We start from the raw sequence: 22,164 nt of genomic DNA on the forward strand, positions 1-22,164 counted from the left end.
TTAACCTTTTTGTTCGTATTTTGCTTTCTTTGTGGTTCTTCGCCAAACTTCACCGACTCACTTGAAAAATAATGTATTTTCCCTGACTCAATTTACTGCAGTAAATTTCAAGAATAATTTGACTAAGTCTATTATAACCAGCTCTGTAAATTTTCAAGATATTTATTACTCAATTAGTATCTTTCCTTTTCACCAGAACTATATAAGGCAGTGATATTGCTGAATCAGTGCTTAGTCATGGTAATAGGGCCAAAAACTCAAATTCAATTTAGATAAATCAGAGCTATTATTAATACATCTGCCCAGAAGAGTGGTGTTCAATCACTTTTGAATGGGGTTGAAATCACTTCTAAAGGATCAGGTTCATAGCTTCTTGGAAATTCTTCAGGAACAAACATTTAACACTAAAAGCACAAGAAATCTTGGAGGCAAGATGCAGCTTTTGCCAACATAGATTGGTGTATCAGCTAGATAGATAGTTTCTCTGCAGTATCCATGCACAGTAATTCTTCTATGGATTACTGCAAAATGTTATATGAAGGAATGCCTTTGAACATGATTAACACAAAATGCTGAGTGAAAAAGTATTGAACTGGATAGGATGAACACAGTTCATGTGGATCACAATGAATCATAGCCCAACACGAGGTGCTTGTTTTATTATAGAAAATCCTTCAAGATTCCAGAGGCCCTCTTAGGTTAATGCAGTGTTTTTCAATCTCAGCAACTTTAAGAAGTATGATCTTCACCTGCAGAATTCCTCATCCAGGCTGGGGAATTCTGGGAGTTGAAGTCCACACTTCTTAAATGGCTGAGATTGGGAAACACTGCACTAAGGCATGGGAAACAGCTAGCCAAAAGCTAGCCTTTTCAATAGTTAATCCAAATTTTGGAATGCTCTCCCAGGGAGACATGTTTATCTATGTTTTTAATATCTTTTCATACCATGCAAAATATTTTTATCTTCCCAGGATTTTTGTAATGCTACTGCTGTGCCTGTAAATTTAACTTCTGTGCCTCATTTTTTTCTTTGTTCTTTTTTATTTTATTCTCTTCTTTTTTTCTCTTTTCTGCTGAACTAGGATTAGGAAACCTCAGGTTTAAGTCACCCTCTGTCATGGAAACTCACTGGGTGATTTTGGTTCCATCACTTGCTCTGAGCTCTACAGGGTGGGGGAGGAAATGCTATTGACATGGGGGAAAGGCAGATTATACATGTTAATAAACAAATAAATATATTATATTATGTTAAATATACATTCTTTTAGTTAGTTTTTATTGAAAACCATGTTGAGATTTTTTTTTAGGGACATGAAAATATTTGGGGTGGGGGAATTATTGTTTTTACTCTTTGTATATTGGGTTTTTATTTTTTTATAAGCCTCCTGGAATCACTGAAAGTGAGTGATCAGTCATATATATTCTCTAAATATAGAATAGAATAGAATAGAATAGAATAGAATAGAATAGAATAGAATAGAATAGAATAGAATAGAATTCTTTATTGGCCAAATGTGGTTGGACACATAAGGAATTTGCCTCTGGTGCTTAAGCTCTCAGTGTACATGCAAGCAATAGTGATAAATCATGATCATAATCAACATAAAAATACATTCATCATAAATCATAAGTACAACACATTCATCATATATCATAAGATGCTTATGATTTAAAATATTAAAAATATGTTCATATATTTATGACAAATTGTCTCTAAATACTGGAAAGAGATAACTTCAAAGAGGACAATTGCCCCCATTTCCAACTTATGTGATTCCCATCAGCATCTGGTTTGTCACTGTGGGAAACCGGATGCTGGATTTGATAAGCCTTTGGTCTTCTTTGAGACTATTTAATCTTCAGACAGCTATGTGGTAGGCACCTGCTTTCTCATTATGAGACACATAAGCCTCATGCCTATATAGGCTGTCTGGTGAAGACTGCCTGTTTCCTCAGCTTATCTGTGGCCTGCAAACATTTTGATCAGACCACACTCAGCAGAGCTGAAATGGACAAGTTCAGGATCACTGAAGGCAGGAATTCAAACAAATGGAAGTGATAACACTGATGTTAGCCAGCCCTGTTCAAGACCATTCTTTCTTCCTGCCTTTCTGGTTTTGGGTAGGATGAGAGAAAAAGGAACAGCAGTCAAGAAAATGTAAGCATGCATTCACTGAATCCAGTAACATGGAATAGTTTTAGTTTAGAAGCAGTCAATAGCCGTCACACTTAAAAATCCCTGGACTGCTTCACCTTTTCCAGGAAAATTTAACTGAGGGTTAATCAAACCAATCTAAGGCTACAAAATGAAAAAGCCACTAATGGTTCTCCCCTGTCCACTCCTTGGATTCCTAGAAAGGGAAGCTTGGCGAATATTTCTTGATTAGGTTTAATTTTTTTATTTTTGCAATTTATTGCAATGCATTTGCTAAAAATAGCACAGTCATAACAAGTATAGGGTTTACCACCGCCCACAATGATAAGTTCATTTTTTTAACTGAGATCAACCATTTATCATAACAGCAAATTTCTTAAGAGAAAAAAGGATTTAAAAATAATAATGTAATTAATAAAATCATGGTTTGTAAAATTGCTTTGGAATGGGCAAAGCAGGAGTTTCTACCTCTTTTGAATCCTTGTTCTAGACAAGCTACTACTGCTCCATTTGGTTAAGTCCAGCTCACAGCTTGAAAAAAAAACACTGAATCACTTCCATATCTCTGCAAAGGCATTTACTCCTCATTATGTTATGCCTTTCATCTGCCTGGAGTGCAGTCCAAGAAACATTGGAAAGGCACATCGAACAGACCAATAATCATTAACAATGAAAGCGCAGAAGATTGGCACTGGAATACTTATGTTGGTAGACAGAAATCTGATTTCTGATTTAATATGTGAATGAAGAATTTTTAGCTGACTAAAACTGTATTTTTACATTTTTACATTTTGATTATTGAAAACCTCCAAGAATGAAATGTGTACAGGTAGTTCTCAACTTATAAGTTTAGTTATAAGGTCCTTAGTTTAGTGACCATCATAGCTACAACAGCACTAAAAAAAGTGATTTACGATTGGTCCTTGTACTTATGACTATCATAACATCCTCATAATCAAAATTTGGGCAGTTGGCAACTGACATGTATTCATGACGGTTGCAGCATCCCGGGTCATGTGACTGCCATTTGCAATCTTCCCAAGAGGCTTCCAACAGGAAAGGCAATAGGGAAGTTGGATTTGCTTAACAACTGTGTGATTCATTTAACAACTGCAATAATTCCCTTAACCATTGCAAAACAGGTTGTAAAATTGGGTGCAACTCACTTAACAACTGCTTTGTTTAGCCACAGAAATTCTGGTTCCAACTGTGGTTGTAAATGGAGGACTAGCTGTAGGTGACATACAGATATTTTGTAAAGAAATAAGTAAGCAAATAAATCAGTCAATACCGTGGTGTAAAATGTGAGAGATTAGACACAAACAAACCACAATTGGAACAGTCAGTTTTCCATATCCAAGCATGTCCAAGGAAATAATAAAAGTATGAGGAAATAAAAAATAAAAAAGAAACAAAAGCAAATAAATAAAGGTACTGACAAAAACATCCTGGCGTAGCCTAGTGATGTGCAGAATAGTAAAACACTAAGCATAAGATATTAAGGCCAAGAAAATGGTTTTTGATTCAGGGAAACTTTGATCAAATTGCCCCACTGAATTAGATTAGTGAACTGAAGCAGAAACCCTCTTTGAAGCAGCAAATTGAGTCAGGGGCCTTTGAACCTTCTCAGAATTGATGGCTTCTCTATGCTCATGGGGTAGTTACTGTATACACAGAAGTTGCCTATCTCTAGTATGATTCTTACTGCACAATCTTGTTTCTGCTCCCTCATTAATTAATTAACTAATTAATATAGCATACTGAACTGACAACAAGTCTTGGCAGAAGTGAAGGAGTCCTTTCCAGGAAGGACCAAGTTTGCTAACCCTTCTGGTGGCCATCCCAAAGCAGTACTCAGAATCAGCAAATCACACAACCTAAAAGATATATGTCAGCGATGATTCCTCAGTATGAAGTCTAGCACTCCAGAAAAACAATCTTTCAATGCTTTTTTTCTCTCCTAAGGATGTCAGGGCAAATGGCACCTTGAGTATTAGTATCATAAACTTGTTGGAAGGGTAGTTATTGAGTATCAGTGCTCTCATTCTTTGGGTACTGTGTTCCTACAAGAGTATCCACTTAATCTTTTTATAGTACATTCAGCCACCTAACCCTTTGGAACTATGCAGTTCAGGCAATGTAAGAGTTCATATTGATGCTCTTACTGATTTTTTTAAAAGATATATAATGTAATCCCATCATCACCACTGAAGAGAGAAGTTACAGAATAAGGCTGAAATTTGATGCTGATGGTTTCAATAGTAGGTTCCAAATAGGATTAATAAAATTGTACTGTTAAATTTCCAGTTATCTGTAAGGCATAGAGTTGTGGGAAACCACAGCTGGAGGTCTATCTGTTCTTGCTTCTCACAAAATCCTTTTTTCTCTGATCAATGTCTTCAATAACTTTCTCAAAATTCTCTAAAGTGGAATCTTGGTAAAATATATTAAAACATTTCAGGTTTGATACTATAATTATCAGTTGACTCTAGGAGAGCAGCTGAAATAATATTGGATTTTCACAGAGTTCTCTTCTGGAAAATACAACCAGGACTGTCAATTAAATATGTAGGCTGAAAGCAATGTACAGGTAGCCTTTGACTTATAACCATTTATTTAGTGGCCGTTGACCTATGACCAGTTTTCACACTTACAACCACTGCAGCATCCCCATGATCAGGTGATCAAAATTCAGGCACTTGACAACTGGTATGTACTTATGACTTATGACAGTTGCACTGTCTCAGGGCCACGTGATCACCATTGGTAACCTTTCCAGCTGGCTTCAGACAAGAAAAATTAATGAGGGAAGCCAGATTCACTTAACAACTTCAGGGATTTGCTTAATGGTGGCAAATAAGGTCAGAAAATGGGGCACAACTCACCTAATAACTGTCTTGCTTAGCAACATAAATTTTGGGCTCCATTGTGGTTGTAAGTCAAGGACTATCTATATTCAGCAAAAGTTAAAAAGCATGGCTATGTTCCAGATTATATTCCAAAACAAAATATAATAAAGTTTAATTTTAAGGCCGCTAAAGGTCTTTACTATTTAAAGTAACCTTATATACCACCTTTTAAAAAATAAGGCACATGAACACAGGAAGATTTGTTATCAAGTCAGATAACTTGGCTCAGCACAGTCTACATGATTGGCAGCAATTCCCTGTCAAGCTCCCGAAGGCTTGACATGGAAACGGGGAAGGGGGGAAGCAGACGACATCTCACTAATCTCCGGATTCGCCGAGCCGTACACCGTCGCAGCCGAAGCCCAGGCCAAGCAGAGCTTCGCAGGAATGCGTCCCCGGGACCCGTTTTCCCCAATGGCCATGCGGACGAGGACGGTCGCAGGTCCGCACACGAGCTCAGACTCTTCCAAGGGCCAGCTGTTACCGGCAACCCAGAAGTCCGGCGGTGCGCCAGCGCGGGTTCCAGAACGGGACGTTTTTTCACTTACTAAGGAACGGCAGCACGGGGCCTTCCCAGAACTCTATGCCCCTGCAGGCATATCCGGAGTGGGCGAGGGGAGGGGAATACTTACCAGACGGGTGGAGCGGTGAGAGGGGAAAGCCGAGTGGTGGGGAAAGCATACGGGAGCCGGTTGCGCAGACAGAGGGATGCGAGAGCGGGGTTCCGTCGGTGAAAGGGGGAGCACAGGGGAAGGGTGGGGCGTTTATAGGGTTTAGGCGGATGTTGGTTTGGGGCTGGGGGCGGGGGAACAGGGTGTGGCAAACAGTTATAGAGCACTGGGAGAAAACCACTCCCAGTGCTGACTTCTTTTCATCTTCGAAATAAAACAGTCGGTGAATTCAGTGTGTACTGGCGTGCCTATGCTTTTATTTACGGACGACAGCGGATACATTTGACATTCCCTAGAATTTTAAGTATTGGGTTGATCTGGGTGTTTGTTTGTTTGTTTATTTATTTATTTATGAGATTTATATACCACTTTTAAGTGCAAGCACTTTCTAAGCGGTGTACAGCAGTAAGCAATGTATATATATATTTACATTGCCCCCAACAATCTGGGTCCTCATTTTACCTACCCCGGAAGGATGGAAGGCTGAGTCAACCTTGAGCCGGTGAGATTTGAACCGCTGACCTGCTGAACACAGTCAGCTAAAGTGGCCTGCAGTACTGCACTCTAACTGCTGCGCCATCTCAGTATGAGTTCTCTTCATACAAAGTGTAGGACCCGACCATGGAATAACAACATAATTTTCTGAATTTTTTTTGACAATGCATTATGATTTCTGTCTTATGAAACCATATATAGTCCATAGGATCATTTAGACACAACACTAGTAAGTACCGTAAGTAAAACAAGTAAATTGGTGAACTTACATGTGGTCTGAAACAACATCATCCCTAAACATCATCCTTTGAGAACATCTAGATCTGTGGTGGCGAACCTATGGCACGTGTGCCACAGGTGGCATGCAGAGCCCTTTCTTTGGGCACACGCACCATCGTCTCAGTCCTAGGCCTTCAGCTGGGTTTTATAAAACCTTTTCGCTTTAGGCCTCTGCACCATGTGCCAAAAAAAGGTTCAATTAATCAATCAATCAATTTCAACTTCTCGTGGGAAAAAAAAGATCTCGCAAAGTTGGAATTGGTTGATTGAACTTTTTAGTCTCACCCAGTCTGCCGTTACCACCGCAGCCACGCCCACCCAATTGGCCATGCCCACCCAATTGGCCATGCCCACCCAATGGGCCACGCCCATCCGGTATTCGACCATACATAAGTGGGTTTTGGGTTGCAGTTTGGGCACTCGGTTTCTAAAAGGTTCACCATCACTGATCTAGATGAAAGGACTCATCTTTACATGTGGAAGTAGTCTAAAAATTGCTTTTGGGAAAATCCAAGTACTGTTCATGAGTGTGCTTTTGCTTCTGCTCTTCCCTTTTCTGTCTGGAAATGTAGAGGAAACTGGATACATAACAAAAATGCTTAAAAAATAGACCTTTGGCCATTTGCTTAGTGGTGGAAAATTTGAGTGATGTATGATCAAATGAATGATCAAATAAAAATAATACTTTCTCAGACAAGACAAAGCAACAGGTCACTTGGGGAAAAAACTCTCAAAACCAACGAATACTTCATACTGCAGACTAACCACAGCAGAATATTTGAGATCTAAGCAAGGCTCTTCTTAATGGAAACATTTTTTTTTTTTAAAAAATGGAAGATGGTGAGATTACTATGCAATACAAATCACTTTGGGGCTTTGGAAGCCAAATACAACAAAACATGAGAACCTTATACTAAGATAAAGAACTCACCCCAATCCCCCCCCAAACTGAAAGATACCAATAGTCCATTTGTTTCCTGTCTTCAAATATGGCCTTTACCAAAGGCTTCAAAGTTTGCCCCTCCTGTGAGAAGCATCTTGTGTTGTTACTACAGGGAATCCTCAACTTACAACAGTTTTTTTAATTCAAAGTTTAGTTTAAAATTACAAAGGTGCTGAAAAAAGTGACTTATGGCCATTTTTCATACGACCGTTGCAGCATCCCTATGGTCATGTGATCAAAACTTGGACCTTTGGCAACTGACTCATATTTATGACGGTTGCATTGTCCTGGGGTCATGTGATCCCTTTTTGTGACCTTCTGAGAAGCAAAGTCAATGGGAAAGCCAGGTTCACTTAACAGCCGTGCTACTATCTTAACAATTACAGTGAGTCACTTAACAATTGTGGCAACAAAGTTGTAAAATGGGGCAAAACTCACTTAACAACTGTCTTGCTTAGCAACAGAAATTTGGGTTTCAATTGTGGTTGTACGTTGAGGACTACCTGTATTACCAACAATGATGGGGAAAAAAATTGGGACAAGCGATTCTGATCTGAGCTGGGAAACACCTTAAAGAAGTGTTTTGCAACCTTGGCGACTTTAATATGGTTGGGGAATATCTGGGAGCTGACGTCTGCTGCTTAGGGAATCCTGGAAGCTGAATTTCCCATCTTAAAGTTGTCAAGGGTGAGAAACATTGCATTAAAGATTCAAATCCTTGTTCACATTTTGGCATTTAGCTCAGTATCCCTTTCTATTCATTTAATGTGCCCTTTCCCACTTCTTTCAAATACAGAAATTAAGCAATATACAGTACTGTAGTTATAATCATCAGTCACGATGCTAAGAGTTTGTTTATGTCAGGGATGAGCAACCTGTTAAGCACTATGTCAGTAAAAATGAATGGGCCCATATCACCTAGATAGGCAGGATCAGACTTTTGTGGCAATCTGCGGAATCTTCTTTTCTTTTTTCAAATAATGATATATACCAGTGATGGTGAATCTTTTAGAGACTGAGTGCCCAAAAACTGGCCCCGACCCTGCTCCACCTCCTGTCCTGCCCCTGCTCTGCCCCCACCTCATCTCCCACCGTGCCTGCCCGCAAGGCCACTCACTGCCTCCACAGCCCACCGCAGATCGCCCAGGCAGCCCAGCAGCACCATGGCAGCTACGCCCTCTGCCCGCGCCCCGCAGCATCAACTGTGCACAATGGGGCGTGAGGGCACCCTTGTCTTGTCCACCCTGCCTCGCTGCCATGTCCTTGGCTGCATTGCTCCGTGTGGGCCATGTTCGGGGGCGGCTGTCCTCTAGGGAGGCTGCTGGTGAGGGGGTCACGGGGGAGGCGAGGCTGGGGCAATGGCACATGTGCCCACAGAGAGGGCTCTAAGTGCCACCTCTGGCACGCATGCCATAGATTCGCCACCACTGATATATACCTATGAGGGTTCATACATTATTAATTTTCATGTGTTACAAAACGGAAGGAATCTGGGCAGCCAACTTTTTCCTAATCAAGATTTTAGGAGACTTAAGTGTCAAACACCTAGTTTATATGCATGTTTAGATCTATGCATTATTATGGCCTATGGATTTCTTTTGAGCAGCATTATATTCTATAAACATGCAACAACTCCTCCTTTGAGACAAAGTTCACACCTATCATCCTGTCATTTTACTGGTAATAATACAGAACTCACTCTCTGTTCGTGTATGTGTGTGTGTGTGTGTGTGTGCGAGATCAAAGAGTATTAAGTAGCATGCTTGAAGCAGAAAACATTTTGTAGAATATTCACACAGAAACTAAATGCTTCTGTGTAAGTTCTTTATACAGAGATCTGAATGTTATGCTGGAGCAGATGTTTAACCACACGTGTGACACAATCATATATACTTTCCTTGAAGCTACAACAAAATTAGGACTGAGCTCAAATTACTTGAAGACTACCACAACTATTTCATTATTGTTAAAAAAATTTTTTTTTTTGCTTCAGACAGTTTTAATGCAGCTGAAGAAATGTTTGCTTATTCAGTTATACTATTCAGAAAGTTTTGAATGACATTATTACATAGGGAAATCTCATTGGCTAATTAATAATATACTGTTCACCATGTGATATTATTTAATTGGAACTATTCTCGGTCTTCCAGGAATCATTCAGATCTCAAAATTACCTTGATTAGTTTTTAATTATAACTGAACTTGTCCTGATTTGATTTTGATTTATGTTCAGAATAAGACTGGTATGCAAAAAAAAGCAATCAGTTTCTGGTTAAATGAGAGCACAAAGATATATTATTTAATTTATTAGGTATAAAAACAAGTAGAGCTAATTTATAGCTTAAATAGCATACCTAGTTCTCAGAAATAAGTCCAATAAGATATATATATTAATTAGCCAATACATTTGAGCTTATCATACAAGACATTTTTTAAAAAAGGCATTTAATTGCTTTGTATGATGCTTTTAATCAATCCAGCCTAATTTATGGAAATCTGAATTAGAATCATGATGCCAAGAACATACTGAGGATGCTGTGGAATAATATCTAAGGACTTGGTTGTTTCTCTGCCAATCATAGGCATCCTGGCAAATCCTGTTTTGTCAGCTGTCATTCTTTATCCTCACCCTAGAAATCTGTCCATGCCAATTGTTTAAAACCCAATTATCCCCTATCTTAAACCAGAACAGAAATGTAATATTTATTAGATCATTACCAGCTTTGACAGAGAATGGTGAACATAGTTCCTTTGTTTAACAGAAGTTATTAGAAACTTCAGAAGTGATAAGTAATATTTAAAATGTCCTTTTCTGGTTGGTTATTATTTTGCTTCTTTCTGGAAGTAGAGATATGTTTTGTAAAAATAAAGTTGTTAATTTTCTTTGTTTTACATTTCTCTTTTTCCTTCTTAGGAGCAGTACTCAGTTTTCACTGCTGATTGATTTCAATCTCTATCCCTTCTCTGATCAGAATGTTTGCATAAGAGGTACAGGAAGAAGACAATCAATGAAGAAGAAGCTGCTCTACAGTGAGATTGACAACTGTCCCCTCTAACTTATTACACTTATTATACTTACTAGTCATGGTTTTCTGGATCTTTTCCGACCTTATTTGAAAGATCAGGGGCTTAACTTTGGAAGACAAACCATGTGTTGTATTACCAAGCGATGGATTTTGAATAAATGGTCTATGTATTCATTCATAATAGTTGTCCTCTATTACTCCCATCCATCTTCTGAGCTGCACAGACCCACTGCAGCGTTGAGTGCTGATGACTCCATAGACCATCTCCCTTTCCTTCCTTTCCACAGTGAACCTAGAATTGCTCTTGTTCTTCAAGCATGCCTCTCCAACATTTTTATCCCATGGACTGTTTGCATGTGTGTACAGCAACAACAGGCTAATAGCCACTGCTCATATGCTGAATAATTCTTACACCTGAAAAGTGTTATGGAAAGGAAAGTGAAGTTTTCCTTCACTCCAAACAAAAAGGTAATGTTCCTATGATGGACAATTGTTGAAATGGGATTGTAGAGAAAGAAGAACCAGCAAGGCCCTCAATTTAGAAAGAAGGTTGGGGATTGCACAATGGCATAATTCAGACATCTCCAAAGTAAAAGGCTGTGCTGTTCTTCTCCGCTATAAATTGCTTAGCATATGTGATGGCGTTACACTCTGCTGCTGACATATTTGTCCTTGCACTATTTGGGTTGGCAGGAAGGATCAGCTACACAGATTCAATGAAATTCAATGGTGAAAAAAGCAAGATTCTACATTTAGGCAAGAAAAACCAAATGTACAGGTATAGGGGGTACCTTGCTCAATAGTAGTAACTGTGAGAGGGACCTCGGAGTCCTAGTGGACAATCACTTAAATATGAGCCAGCAGTGTGCTGCAGCTGCCAAAAAGGCCAACACAGTGCTGGGCTGCATTAACAGAGGGATAGAATCAAGATCACGTGAAATATTAATACCACTTTACAATGACTTGGTAGGCCACACTTGGAATACTGCATCCAGTTTTGGTCACAACGATGTAAAAAATATATTGAGACTCTAGAAAGAGTACAGAGAAGAGCAACAAAGATGATTAGGGGACTGGAGGCTAAAGCATATAAGGAATGGGTGCTGGAATTGGGTATGTCTACTTTAATGAAGAGAAAGACGTGGGGGGACATGATAGCAGTGTTCCAGTATCTCAGGGGCTGCCACAAAGAAGAGGGAGTGAAGCTATTTTCCAAGGCGCCTGAAGGCAGGACAAGAAGCAACGGATGGAAACTAATCAAGGAGAGAAGCAACCTAGAACTAAGGAGAAACTTCCTGACAGTTAGAACAATTAACCAGTGGAACAACCTGCTTCCAGAAGCGGTGAATGCTCCAACACTGGAAATTTTTAAGAAGAGACTGGACAGCCATGTGTCTGAAATGGTATAGGATTTCCTGCCTGAATAGGGGGTTGGACTAAATGACCTCCAAGGTCCCTTCCAACTTTTATTATTATTATTATTATTATTATTATTATTATTATTATTATTATTATTATTATTTGGAGTTTTTCTTTTCTCTGGGAAATATTATAACACTGGGAAAGGCAACTCAGGCTCATGTGCACTCTAGAAACTCCTTTGGAGCTTGGATTTCATTTTGAAATTTTTATTTTATTCACAAAAACATTTCCCTTCTATTATAAAAAAAAGCAAGGTACAAATGGGGCAAACATACATGTTGCAAACTTTATGTCATCTACTAACAGAGAGCACAATTATTTTATCACAATGGGCACAAACTGATTTTATTTCTTAAGTCCTCTTTTTTTAAAAAAAATTTTTTTTTTTAAAGAAATCCCAGTAGTCTCCTATTTTTCTTGTTCCCACTGGACACTTAAGTGATCTTGACAGGATCATTATTTTGCCTTATTCTCCAAAGACTGAAATCATGACACTGAAGGGAAAAATTTCATCAACTGGAACAGAATAGATATTGAAAGAGCAAATCCAAAATCCCACCAGCATTCTAAGAGTTAACTATAAGTGACATGCCGAGCTCCTTTCTGGTTATAATCCCCAATAATTTATTTTGCAGGTATATTTCCTTTCATTTCCACAAGTCAGAGAAAAAGAACACTCAAGATCCCGAGTAGACATATAATATGCCTTGCAAAAACTTTTGGTTTACAAATGGTGTTTTGTAAAAGAAACCACCAACTAGGAAACCTTCTAAGGAGAGTATTAATGTACAATCAAAATGCATACCAATGACTAGGAGTGGATGATCTGTCAAGATCAATCTTGCTCAGATTTCTCTTTTTCTAGCTTTTGATTACCTCCATCCCATTACACATCATTTGGCAGTTTGTATGTAAAATGTCAACATAAAATTTTGCATATGTTTTCATAAACATTTCTTCCAAGGACACAGTTCTATGCAATTATCCCCCCAACATTCTTTACCCTTAAACTATTAATTTGTCTATGGGTTTTTCCCTTATGTATGCATTCATACTGTACTCAGCTATTGTTGCTGTTTACAATTCCTATTGCAAAATGTGGGAAAGTTGGTCAAATTGTGTTCAGTGGATGTGTTAACTTCAGGAAGATTGTAAATTCACAATAAAATGCAAAACATAAGTTAAACGCATGTATCCAGCTAATGATGTACCCAGTACACAGGAATTACAGTACTTCTCCCTTGTTCTCTCCACTGATAGAAACTGAAACTGAATTTTTGCAGCAGAAAATATGTTATAATATAAAATATGTATTATACATAATAATGTTTTTAAATATATATAATAAGGATTACTCATAAGCACTTTGCCTTGGGACTTGTGTTTGTTTTTGTTTTGATTTCTTTCCAATTTATTGATGATTATTAAAACAATATTTAAAATATTTACTCAAAAAAAATCTGTGACTGAAGGCATAACAATTCTCGGTACTTATTAAAACAACAAATGGGAGACACCACTGCTGGAGAAGAAGTCTCATGAACAGCACATTCTGAAAGTAAATCTTCCCACTTGGATAACCTTTTTGTTGTTGTTGTTCTACCCAAATGTAGGCAGTTTTAATTCAGTTTTAATTCAACATTCCGAGAATGAGCAATTCTGTTCCAAAGGTCCCGATATGGTCTTTTAGCATCATTTTGGTCTAAATTCCGGCATCCCAGAGTAAGTGTGACATATAAAGGTTTAAAAAGTAAGGAAACTCCCAGCTAACCTAAAAGAAAGATACAATCATGGCAAAATCCCAGCTTAATCTATTCCTCACTCCATCAACGCTAGCCTTTTCCTCAATTGTTGAATGCAACTCCCTATCCACCAAAACATTCCTCACTGCAATTAAGGAAAACTAATTTAATAATTTACATATCATGCTAAACTCATTTGCTACAAATTCCTAGGTTTTCTGTGACTAATTAGCATGCTTGAATAGGTTGCTCAAACATTCTCTTCTTGCTAGGTGGCAAGGTCTATTGTTTATAACTGCTTTCCAACTCTGACTTGTTAGGAGAAGAACAAGCCAGAGTTCCTAACTTCCTAAATAATCAGCGAATGAACTTCTATGATTTATTTATCCAGTTCCCTTGGAGGAATGATTGAGTTCATTCATATGCAGACACAATCAATGATTAATATTTCTTTGACTGAGTAAGCTTTGTGGCAACTTTAGTAAATATATTATGTGAACAGTGGCTTTCTATCACTTATTGGTTGGAGTCACAACACACTACACCACATGAAAATAAGAAACTTAGTAGTTTGTGGTTCACAGTGTTATAGAAACCAAGCCATCATGATAAACCATAATATGTGTTTTTATTCACCACTATTAAGTTTCTTATGTGAGCCCACAGAAAAGCTACATTCCCCAACATTTAAATGGGAATAAACTTTGATTTGAATTAAAGTCCCATTGTTTACATTTTATGCAATTATCTATTTTTTAAAAAAATAAATATGCAACATTTTCCACTCTTGAGAATGTTTTAAATAAAACAAAAATAAGCTTTCAGTAGATTTTTTCTTAAAATCAACCAATCCACGGGTTTACTTAAATGCCACTTTGGATAGTTTTGGGTGACCAAAACTCCTTGATCTTTGACAGCAAATGACTCACCTGTCCAAGCATGTCTGGGGCTATAGGAATGACAGGCCAGATAGTAGAGTAGACGCCAAAGAAGACTAGCCAGAGCAGCATGCTTCCCCAGACAGCCAAGTGACTGAACTGTAGGAAAAAAGAAACACACCATCAAGATTGCACAGGTCTTCCTTCTCCCTTGCTAGCTTTACTTGGCCCTTCAGCTATTATTTTACTTTGAGCCCCTTTTTTTCTCCACCAAAGCTTTGGCCAATCTCACTCAAGACTGACACTTGATTTTATGCCACTCAGACTTAAAAATATGCAGATTCTTGGTGTGCATTCACACGTGAAGTTCTCCATGATGTTTCAAGTGCACTAAACTGAAGGAGAAAAACATTTTGGTCCTAACAGTGCTATAATATTTTCAAAAACCATATGGATTCCCCAGAGATGTGAAATGTCTGGTCAGTCAGAACATAATTCTAGGAAAATGAATGTAACATTGCAGCCTTTACATGATCAGTAGCTTTGTACAAGACGTCCACCTAAAACATCTATTCTTTTATATTAAAAGGCATATTGTTTCTATGAGTTCTGAGTTTCTAATAGCCACCTAGACTTCTCTTGCACTGCTCCTCACATTCATTTGAGCGGAGAGAAAGCCAAAGTGAGTGAGGCCACTCCAAGTCCTTATACTCCCCGCCCCCCTTGTTCTAGCATTTCCTTCTCTGCACCCTGCCTTTCACCTGGCCCAGGATGGAAAGATTGCATTTGGCAGAAGATTGGAGAAAGGTTGTCAATTTAAACCCTGTGATAAGAAAGAAAGAAAGAAAGAAAGAAAGAAAGAAAGAAAGAAAGAAAGAAAGAAAGAAAGAAAGAAAGAAAGAAGGAAGGAAAAGGGAGGGAGGGAAGGAATAGCTGTAAATAAACTATATATCCTTTTTTGTTTGTTTGTTTGTTTAGGAATATATATATACTTCTAAACTATAAAGTCACTGAATGGCTTGTAAAATCCTTGCCAGGAAGAGGATTAAAAACAATACATTAAAACACTATAGAAATAAAAAAAGAAAGCAAATAAACACATAACACACTTCAAATTGGGGAGGAGTCTTGCAAACAACAGTGGAGTCCTGGCACTGAGGCAACATAAAACCCATTGCTGATTGCATATCATCATCATCACCACCACCACCATCATCATGTTTGCAATCCATCCTAGTGCCAATGCTACTTTATGGTTGAATAAGGAAATGTAATTTCAGCTCAGGAAATGATAATAGTGAATTATCAGACTTGTCAAGGTTTCACACCAGAAAGGACAAGAACTGATTGGCTGATAATTCTTTTTGGGGTTTTAGACATGCAAACATACAAGCATGTGTACTCATAGTTTCTTCAATGCAAATTAGTCTCCAAAGAGTCAAAAGTGCCTGGTTCAATCTTGGGAGTACTTTAATGTTGTCGGAGACTTTCTAAGATTCCTTAGAACTGCTGAGGCACTGCTATGGCCCACGACCAGACAGAATTATAGTTGTGGTTCCACATAGCACTTAAAGTAGCATTGCATTTTCCCTAAAATCCATTATATAGATTGAAAGGAATATATCTATGCAGTGAAGAAAATTGGCTTGTTCAATACAAAGACAACTGCTGAGAAGCAGCAGAAAGGAAATAGGAAAATGAAAGAATATGAATATGAAAATTAAAACTGGGGACAGACTAAAAGTAAACACTAGCAAAGACTATACTGCAGATTAGACAAACAATATGAAAGTTAAGAAATGATAAATATAAAAAGTTGTGGATTTATAGATAGATAAAAAAAATTACTCTAAAATAACAAATCAAAATAGAGATTCTCTTTCTGACCCTTAAGTGATTATGGCCCAAAAAATGTTTCATGTATTATGTGTTATGGTTCTGGCTAATGAAACACTTCAAAGAACTTCCAGGCATTGATTTCCCTAAAAGTCTTTTATTGATTCAAAATGTCGGCACAGGCATAATGGGGTCTATGCTAAGATCTAAGTTCTCTTCCTCTGAGCAATTAAATTATCAGCATGTTCCCTCCCTAAATTAGCTGTCATATATCATATTATCCAATTAATGTGAAGGTCAAAGGTTTCCTTCCTCTTTCTTTCCTGGGCTTTACCCTCACCCTCTTCTGCTCTGTATTAACCCCAAAAATACCAGACAGTTCTGCATATTGTCAAAGCAAGAATATACAGTATTTGCAGCGTTGACATTATGATTGCTAATTAATTTCATAATAAATTATCTTTAATTTATAGGGATTTTTTTTTAAGTAATGCTGTTTCTTATAATTCCTGTAAGCTGCTAGAAAATAGCTTCTATATAGTGCCTGATATCTTGAATACACAAAGCAAATTAATTCCTAAGGATGTTTTTGAATTTTGAACCTTTTTCTGCAATCTTCCCTTCAAACTAAATCTAATAATAGAAAAATGCTAAAACATAAACAAAGCTCATCATCAAACAAATGACATTTTCATAGACAACTTTTAATTCTTCAAATTCTGACAATGCGATTCAGGGGCTCTGACAATTTAGGGCTCTCTAGATGTTTTAAACAACTCCAACATTCTCTGGACATGCTAATGGAAACTTTTGGGGATTGTAGTCCAGCACCTATGAACAGTTCCAGATTAGCAATTATATTTGTGAAGATCTTTTGTTTTCCAATACTGGTCACACCATAGTATAAAGTATGGCTCAATTAGCCAGGTAGATGGAATGCTGGCATGGATGCTTGTGAGTAAATTGTGAGTAGGAGGGAATGAATGAATGAGTAAATGAGCCAACTCCTCTCAAGTTTCTGGGAATAATCAGGAGCTGTACTAAGCCTTTAGGAAATGGGGTTGAGAAGCATTTCTGCTTAGCTGCAGCTGCTTTTCCCAAGTACAGGCAGCACTCCCAGTTTCACTCCCTCACAATATGAACCAACGGTGAAGATAAGCTTCCAGGGTATTAAGCTATGGTCTAATTAATTAACATTTTGCCAGGAACTGTGGGAGCCATCTTCAGAGTTTAATGTGGTCTACTTTGTAGCACATTTCTTGGCAACCCACAAGCAACTTAGCAGGAACTAATGAGCTTTTACGTTTATAACAGAACAAATCTCTAATTAGAACAGATCATTGGAATTCTTGAAGCTAATTTCTGATTGATTTTTCATCCAAGTAAATTTCTAATTGGTATGATTTGAAAAAGTTCCAGAGGAGCTAATGTTTTATTGGTCTCTCTTTGAAAGATCTGCTGATTATTATTTTTCAGGTAAGATTGCTAAAAATTCTGTATAGTGTTTGTTAATTCAATTAATTAATTGTTATAGCTAATTAGCCTGGAAGCTCAAAACCACTGGGTTTACAAATATATTTTAATATTTCATTTACATATTATCCTTATTATATTAACAATGTTATTATTGTATATAATGTATATATTTTTTTATATATCTACATTTATGAATATGAAACCAAAGCAGTAGTGTGAATATCCATGTATGGAAATATTTTGGACAGAGAAGATTGCTGGTTTGAAAGAGGGGTCAAAAGGGGCATCTATGTCAAAACTGAACAGCCTCTCTCAACTGGGGGGGGGGGAATACGACATCATCTATTTCCAGTCTACAACACAGTCCTTTCAGCAGTTCAGCAGTTCCAAGAAGGCGCCACACCCATTTGCACTATTCACAGATAAACCTCACCAACTTTCTAAAAGAATGCAAATGACCAGCTGTCTGCAAGGAGTATAAATCCTGCCATTCCCCACCATCCAGTCAGAGCTGAAGAAGCTTCTTGGATGAGAAGCGAAACGTCTTCAAAGAGAAAACAAAAAAGTCCAGTTGTCTCGTTTAAAAGCATCTTTGGGATATTCCTTATACATTTTACAGAATATTAAGCTATTATCACTGTTTCCATCAAGAGGTCAGTAATTTACTATGACCTTCTTTTTTGGTCTCAATACTTTTCTTTAATAAGACTCAATGAGTATTCGATATTAAGTTCAAATTCCAATTTAACTGAAGCAACTGTATAGCTCAAGTGGGGCTTATCTTGCTTATGTTTTTAAATATTCATAAATATTATTTTCCAAATGTTCTTATTTAGATTTTTTGTTATTCTTTCATTATTCTTCTTTCCCTTACAACTACAAATACTGTACATGTTTTAAATGATCCCCAAACATAGCAAATTTACAAAATGTCTATAGCACAAAATTTCTCAAAATTTGGTTTCATCATCTTATAAAAATGTAATGATGCATGTAAATATCATTGTGAAAAATAAAACAACATCTAACTATAATAATTAATAAAACTGAAATGTGTCCCAGTATTGCAATAAGATTTATATTCTTATTATCCAGTCAACTGTAGATTTAGATGAAGATTGAAAGTTTGGGAATGATATGAAAATGAAAAAGGTAGGTATGCTTGCAGTGAGGGATTTAAGTTTCCACATAAGTACCGAATTCGGGTCCAACATATTAACTTGTGATCTTATATTTTTGTTTTTGTCAAAACAAAATAGATCTGTTTTCTATCCATAGATAATGATGAGCATACACTGCTTCCCAGAGGACTCCATAGTAGAATATTAAAATCAGTAAAACAATATTTCACAGAAATAGTTTGACAAGTGAACTACAATAAAATAAAACAAGACAGTAAAACATCTCAACTTGATCCCAAGTCCAGACAAGCAACAGAGAGGACTTGGATGCTAAATAATAAAAAGAATAGTTTAAAGAACTAGATGTGTTTAGCCTAAAAAGGGGATACTAAAGAGAGACCTGACAGTGCTCTTCCAATACCTGAAGTGCTGTCACAGGGCAGAGGGTGTAGAGTTATTCTCCAGAGCACCAAAGATAGGAGAAGAACCAATGGTGGGAGCTTAACAGAGAGAAATGCAAATTTGAAATGAATTTCTTGACCATAACAACTTTCAATGGAACAGCTTGCCACTTGGATTTTTTGTGTTATGTCACTGGAAGTCTTCAAACAAGATTAGACAGCAATTTGTCCTGATTGGCCTAAGGATTTCTGTCCTGGGCAGAGAATTGGACCAAAAGATCTGCAAAGTCTCTTCCAACCCTGTGATTTTATGATTCTATAAATTATTAAAACAAGTTCTTTAAAAAGGAACCTTTTATAACAATTGTTATTCTGGCATGGTTTTTCCAGTCTTCCCAGGCTTGGTGCCTCATAAGACCAACAATCCTAATCTTGTCAACTCCAGATAGTATTGCCATTGGTAATGCTAGCTGGAGTTGATGGAAATTGCAGTTGAGAAGATTTGAAAGAGACCCAATCATGGATAATTGATCAAAGGGGCACAAGATTCTATTTCCCAGCTACAAATATATTAACCATTTTTCAGTTATTGCCATAATGCAGGATTTTAAAGTTTTAGGCCTTGGTAAGATAAATATATTATGCTGAAGATAAGATAAATATATTATGCTGAAGATAAGATAAATGTATTATCCTGAAATTCAATATAAGATAATCAAAAAACAGGTCTGCGAACACTAGAAGCAAAAAAAGTTATAATCAGTAGCCAGCATGGGTTTGTCAAAAACAGATCATGCCAAACCAATCTTATTTCATTCTTTAATAAAGTGACTAAATTAGTAGACCAGCGAAATGCTGTGGACTTAGTATGCTTAGACTTCAGTAAGGCATTTGACAGAGTAGACCACAACCTGCTGCTTAGTAAGCTAGAAAAAGGTGGAATAGATAACAACACCATCAGATGGATCTGTAGCTGGCTGACAAACCATACTCAGCGAGTAGTCCTCAATGGTACTACACCCACATGTAGAGAAGTAAGCAGAGGGGTACCACAAGACTCCGTCTTAAGCTCAGTATTCTTCAGCATCTTCATTAATGACTTAGATGAGGGAATAGAATGGGAACTCATCAAATTTGCAGATGACACCAAACTGGCAGGAAGAGCCAACACCCCAGAAGACAAGCTCAGGATCCAAAAAGATCTTGACAAACATGAACAATGGGCTCTATCCAACAAAATGAGTTTTAATGTGGAGAAAAGCAAAGATTTACATTTAGGTAGGAAAAATCAAAGGTTTAAGTACAGACTAGGCGAGATCTGGCTCAAAAACAGTAACTGTGAGAGGGACCTTGGAGTCCTAGTGGATGATTACTTGACTATGAGCCAGCAGTGTGCAGCAGCAGCCAAAAAAGCTAATACAATCCTGATTGTACAAACAGAAGTATAGAATCAAGATCACACAAAGTATTAGTACCGCTTTATAAAACCCTAGTAAGACCATACCTGGAATACTACAACCAATTCTGGTCACCATACTTCAAAAAAGATTTTGAAACCTTGGAAAAAGTTCAGAGAAGAGCAACTAAAATGACCAAAGGCCTGGAGACTAAAACAAATGAAGAACGGCTGCAGGACTTGAGTTTGGCTAATCTAAAGAAAAGAAGAAACAGAGGCAACATCATAGCAGTATTCCAGTATCTGAGGGGGTGCCACAAAGAAGAGGGCATCAAAATATTCTCCAAAGCACCAGAGGGCAAGTCAGGAAACAATGGTTGGAAACTGACCAAAGAGAGAAGCAACCTGGAATTAAGGAGAAACTTCCTGATAATGAGGACAATCAACCAGTGGAACAGCTTGCCTTCAGAAACCATGGGCACTCCATAACTGAAGATTTTTAAGAAGAGACTGGACAATCACTTGTCTGAAATGGTATAGGTTCTCCTGCTCGAGCAGGGGGCTGGGCTAGAAGACTTCCAAGGTCCCTTCCAGCTCTATTCTATTCTATTCTATTCTATTCTATTCTATTCTATTCTATTCTATTCTATTCTATTCTATTCTATTCTATTCTATTCTATTCTATTCTATTCTATTCTATTCCATTCCAAAACCAGCCTTTTTCTTAACCTTTGCACTAGTCAGTCAGACTAGGTCAAATGTAACTAGTTGGCAAGTATCTGCTTGAGAAAGTCACACTTTTGCTCTTGGGGGTCAATGGAGATATTGTATGTGGGAAGGGGGGAAGTCTTCTTTCAGTTACTTTCCGAGGAAGATCATTTCCAGGCAGAGCAATTCAGCTTGTGACTTCTGTGATCTATATCTTTCCCATTTTAATTGTCAAATACAAAAGATGGAAACGTTTATTAATAAACATGCTGTTTTTACTGAATCATAGCTTCATGAAATTCTTCAAATGTCTATGAGTCCCCAGTGACCGTCTACATCCCTATCTAAAGGCTACATCATTGTCCTCATGTTATTTTAGGTGGGAATTCTGAAAATGAATTGATGAATTTTTTTTCTGGATAAAATTGCAATTCAATTTTAGATAGAAAATGAATTTGAAATTCCTTCTATTGACTTAATAGTTATACTCACCTTTGTCCATGCTGTGGTTTCTAAGCCAGCTTTCAAACAGACTGTTACCACAACATACTGCAGTAAAAAAAAAGTAGAGGAGAAATTTGAATTCCAGCATGTATTTCCCATTCATAGTTGTTCTCTTGTTTTTCTTTAGGTAAAGGATATAGTACATTGCAAAAGCATGGTCTAAACCAGCGATCCCCAACTTTTACGGCTTGGAGATCTGACA

At 37.4% G+C, this 22,164-nt stretch overlaps 1 protein-coding gene across 4 annotated transcripts in view; it reads right to left on the reverse strand.

The window, feature by feature from the left end:
- Positions 1–22,164, reverse strand: part of ATP8A2 (ATPase phospholipid transporting 8A2) — a 347,289-nt gene that overhangs the window by 71,809 nt on the left and 253,316 nt on the right. For all 4 annotated transcript variants that reach the window (XM_039356441.1, XM_039356458.1, XM_039356469.1 and 1 more), the window contains exons 32-33: positions 21,951–22,007; positions 14,572–14,679 (exon numbers count right to left, since the gene is read on the reverse strand). In XM_039356441.1, the coding sequence (XP_039212375.1) occupies positions 14,572–14,679; positions 21,951–22,007 (165 nt within the window). The remainder of the gene's footprint in view (positions 1–14,571; positions 14,680–21,950; positions 22,008–22,164) is intronic.

Source organism: Crotalus tigris, unplaced genomic scaffold (genome assembly GCF_016545835.1).
Source record: "Crotalus tigris isolate CLP2741 ecotype Arizona unplaced genomic scaffold, ASM1654583v1 scf7180000017573.2180621, whole genome shotgun sequence".
Classification (NCBI taxonomy): domain Eukaryota; kingdom Metazoa; phylum Chordata; class Lepidosauria; order Squamata; family Viperidae; genus Crotalus; species Crotalus tigris.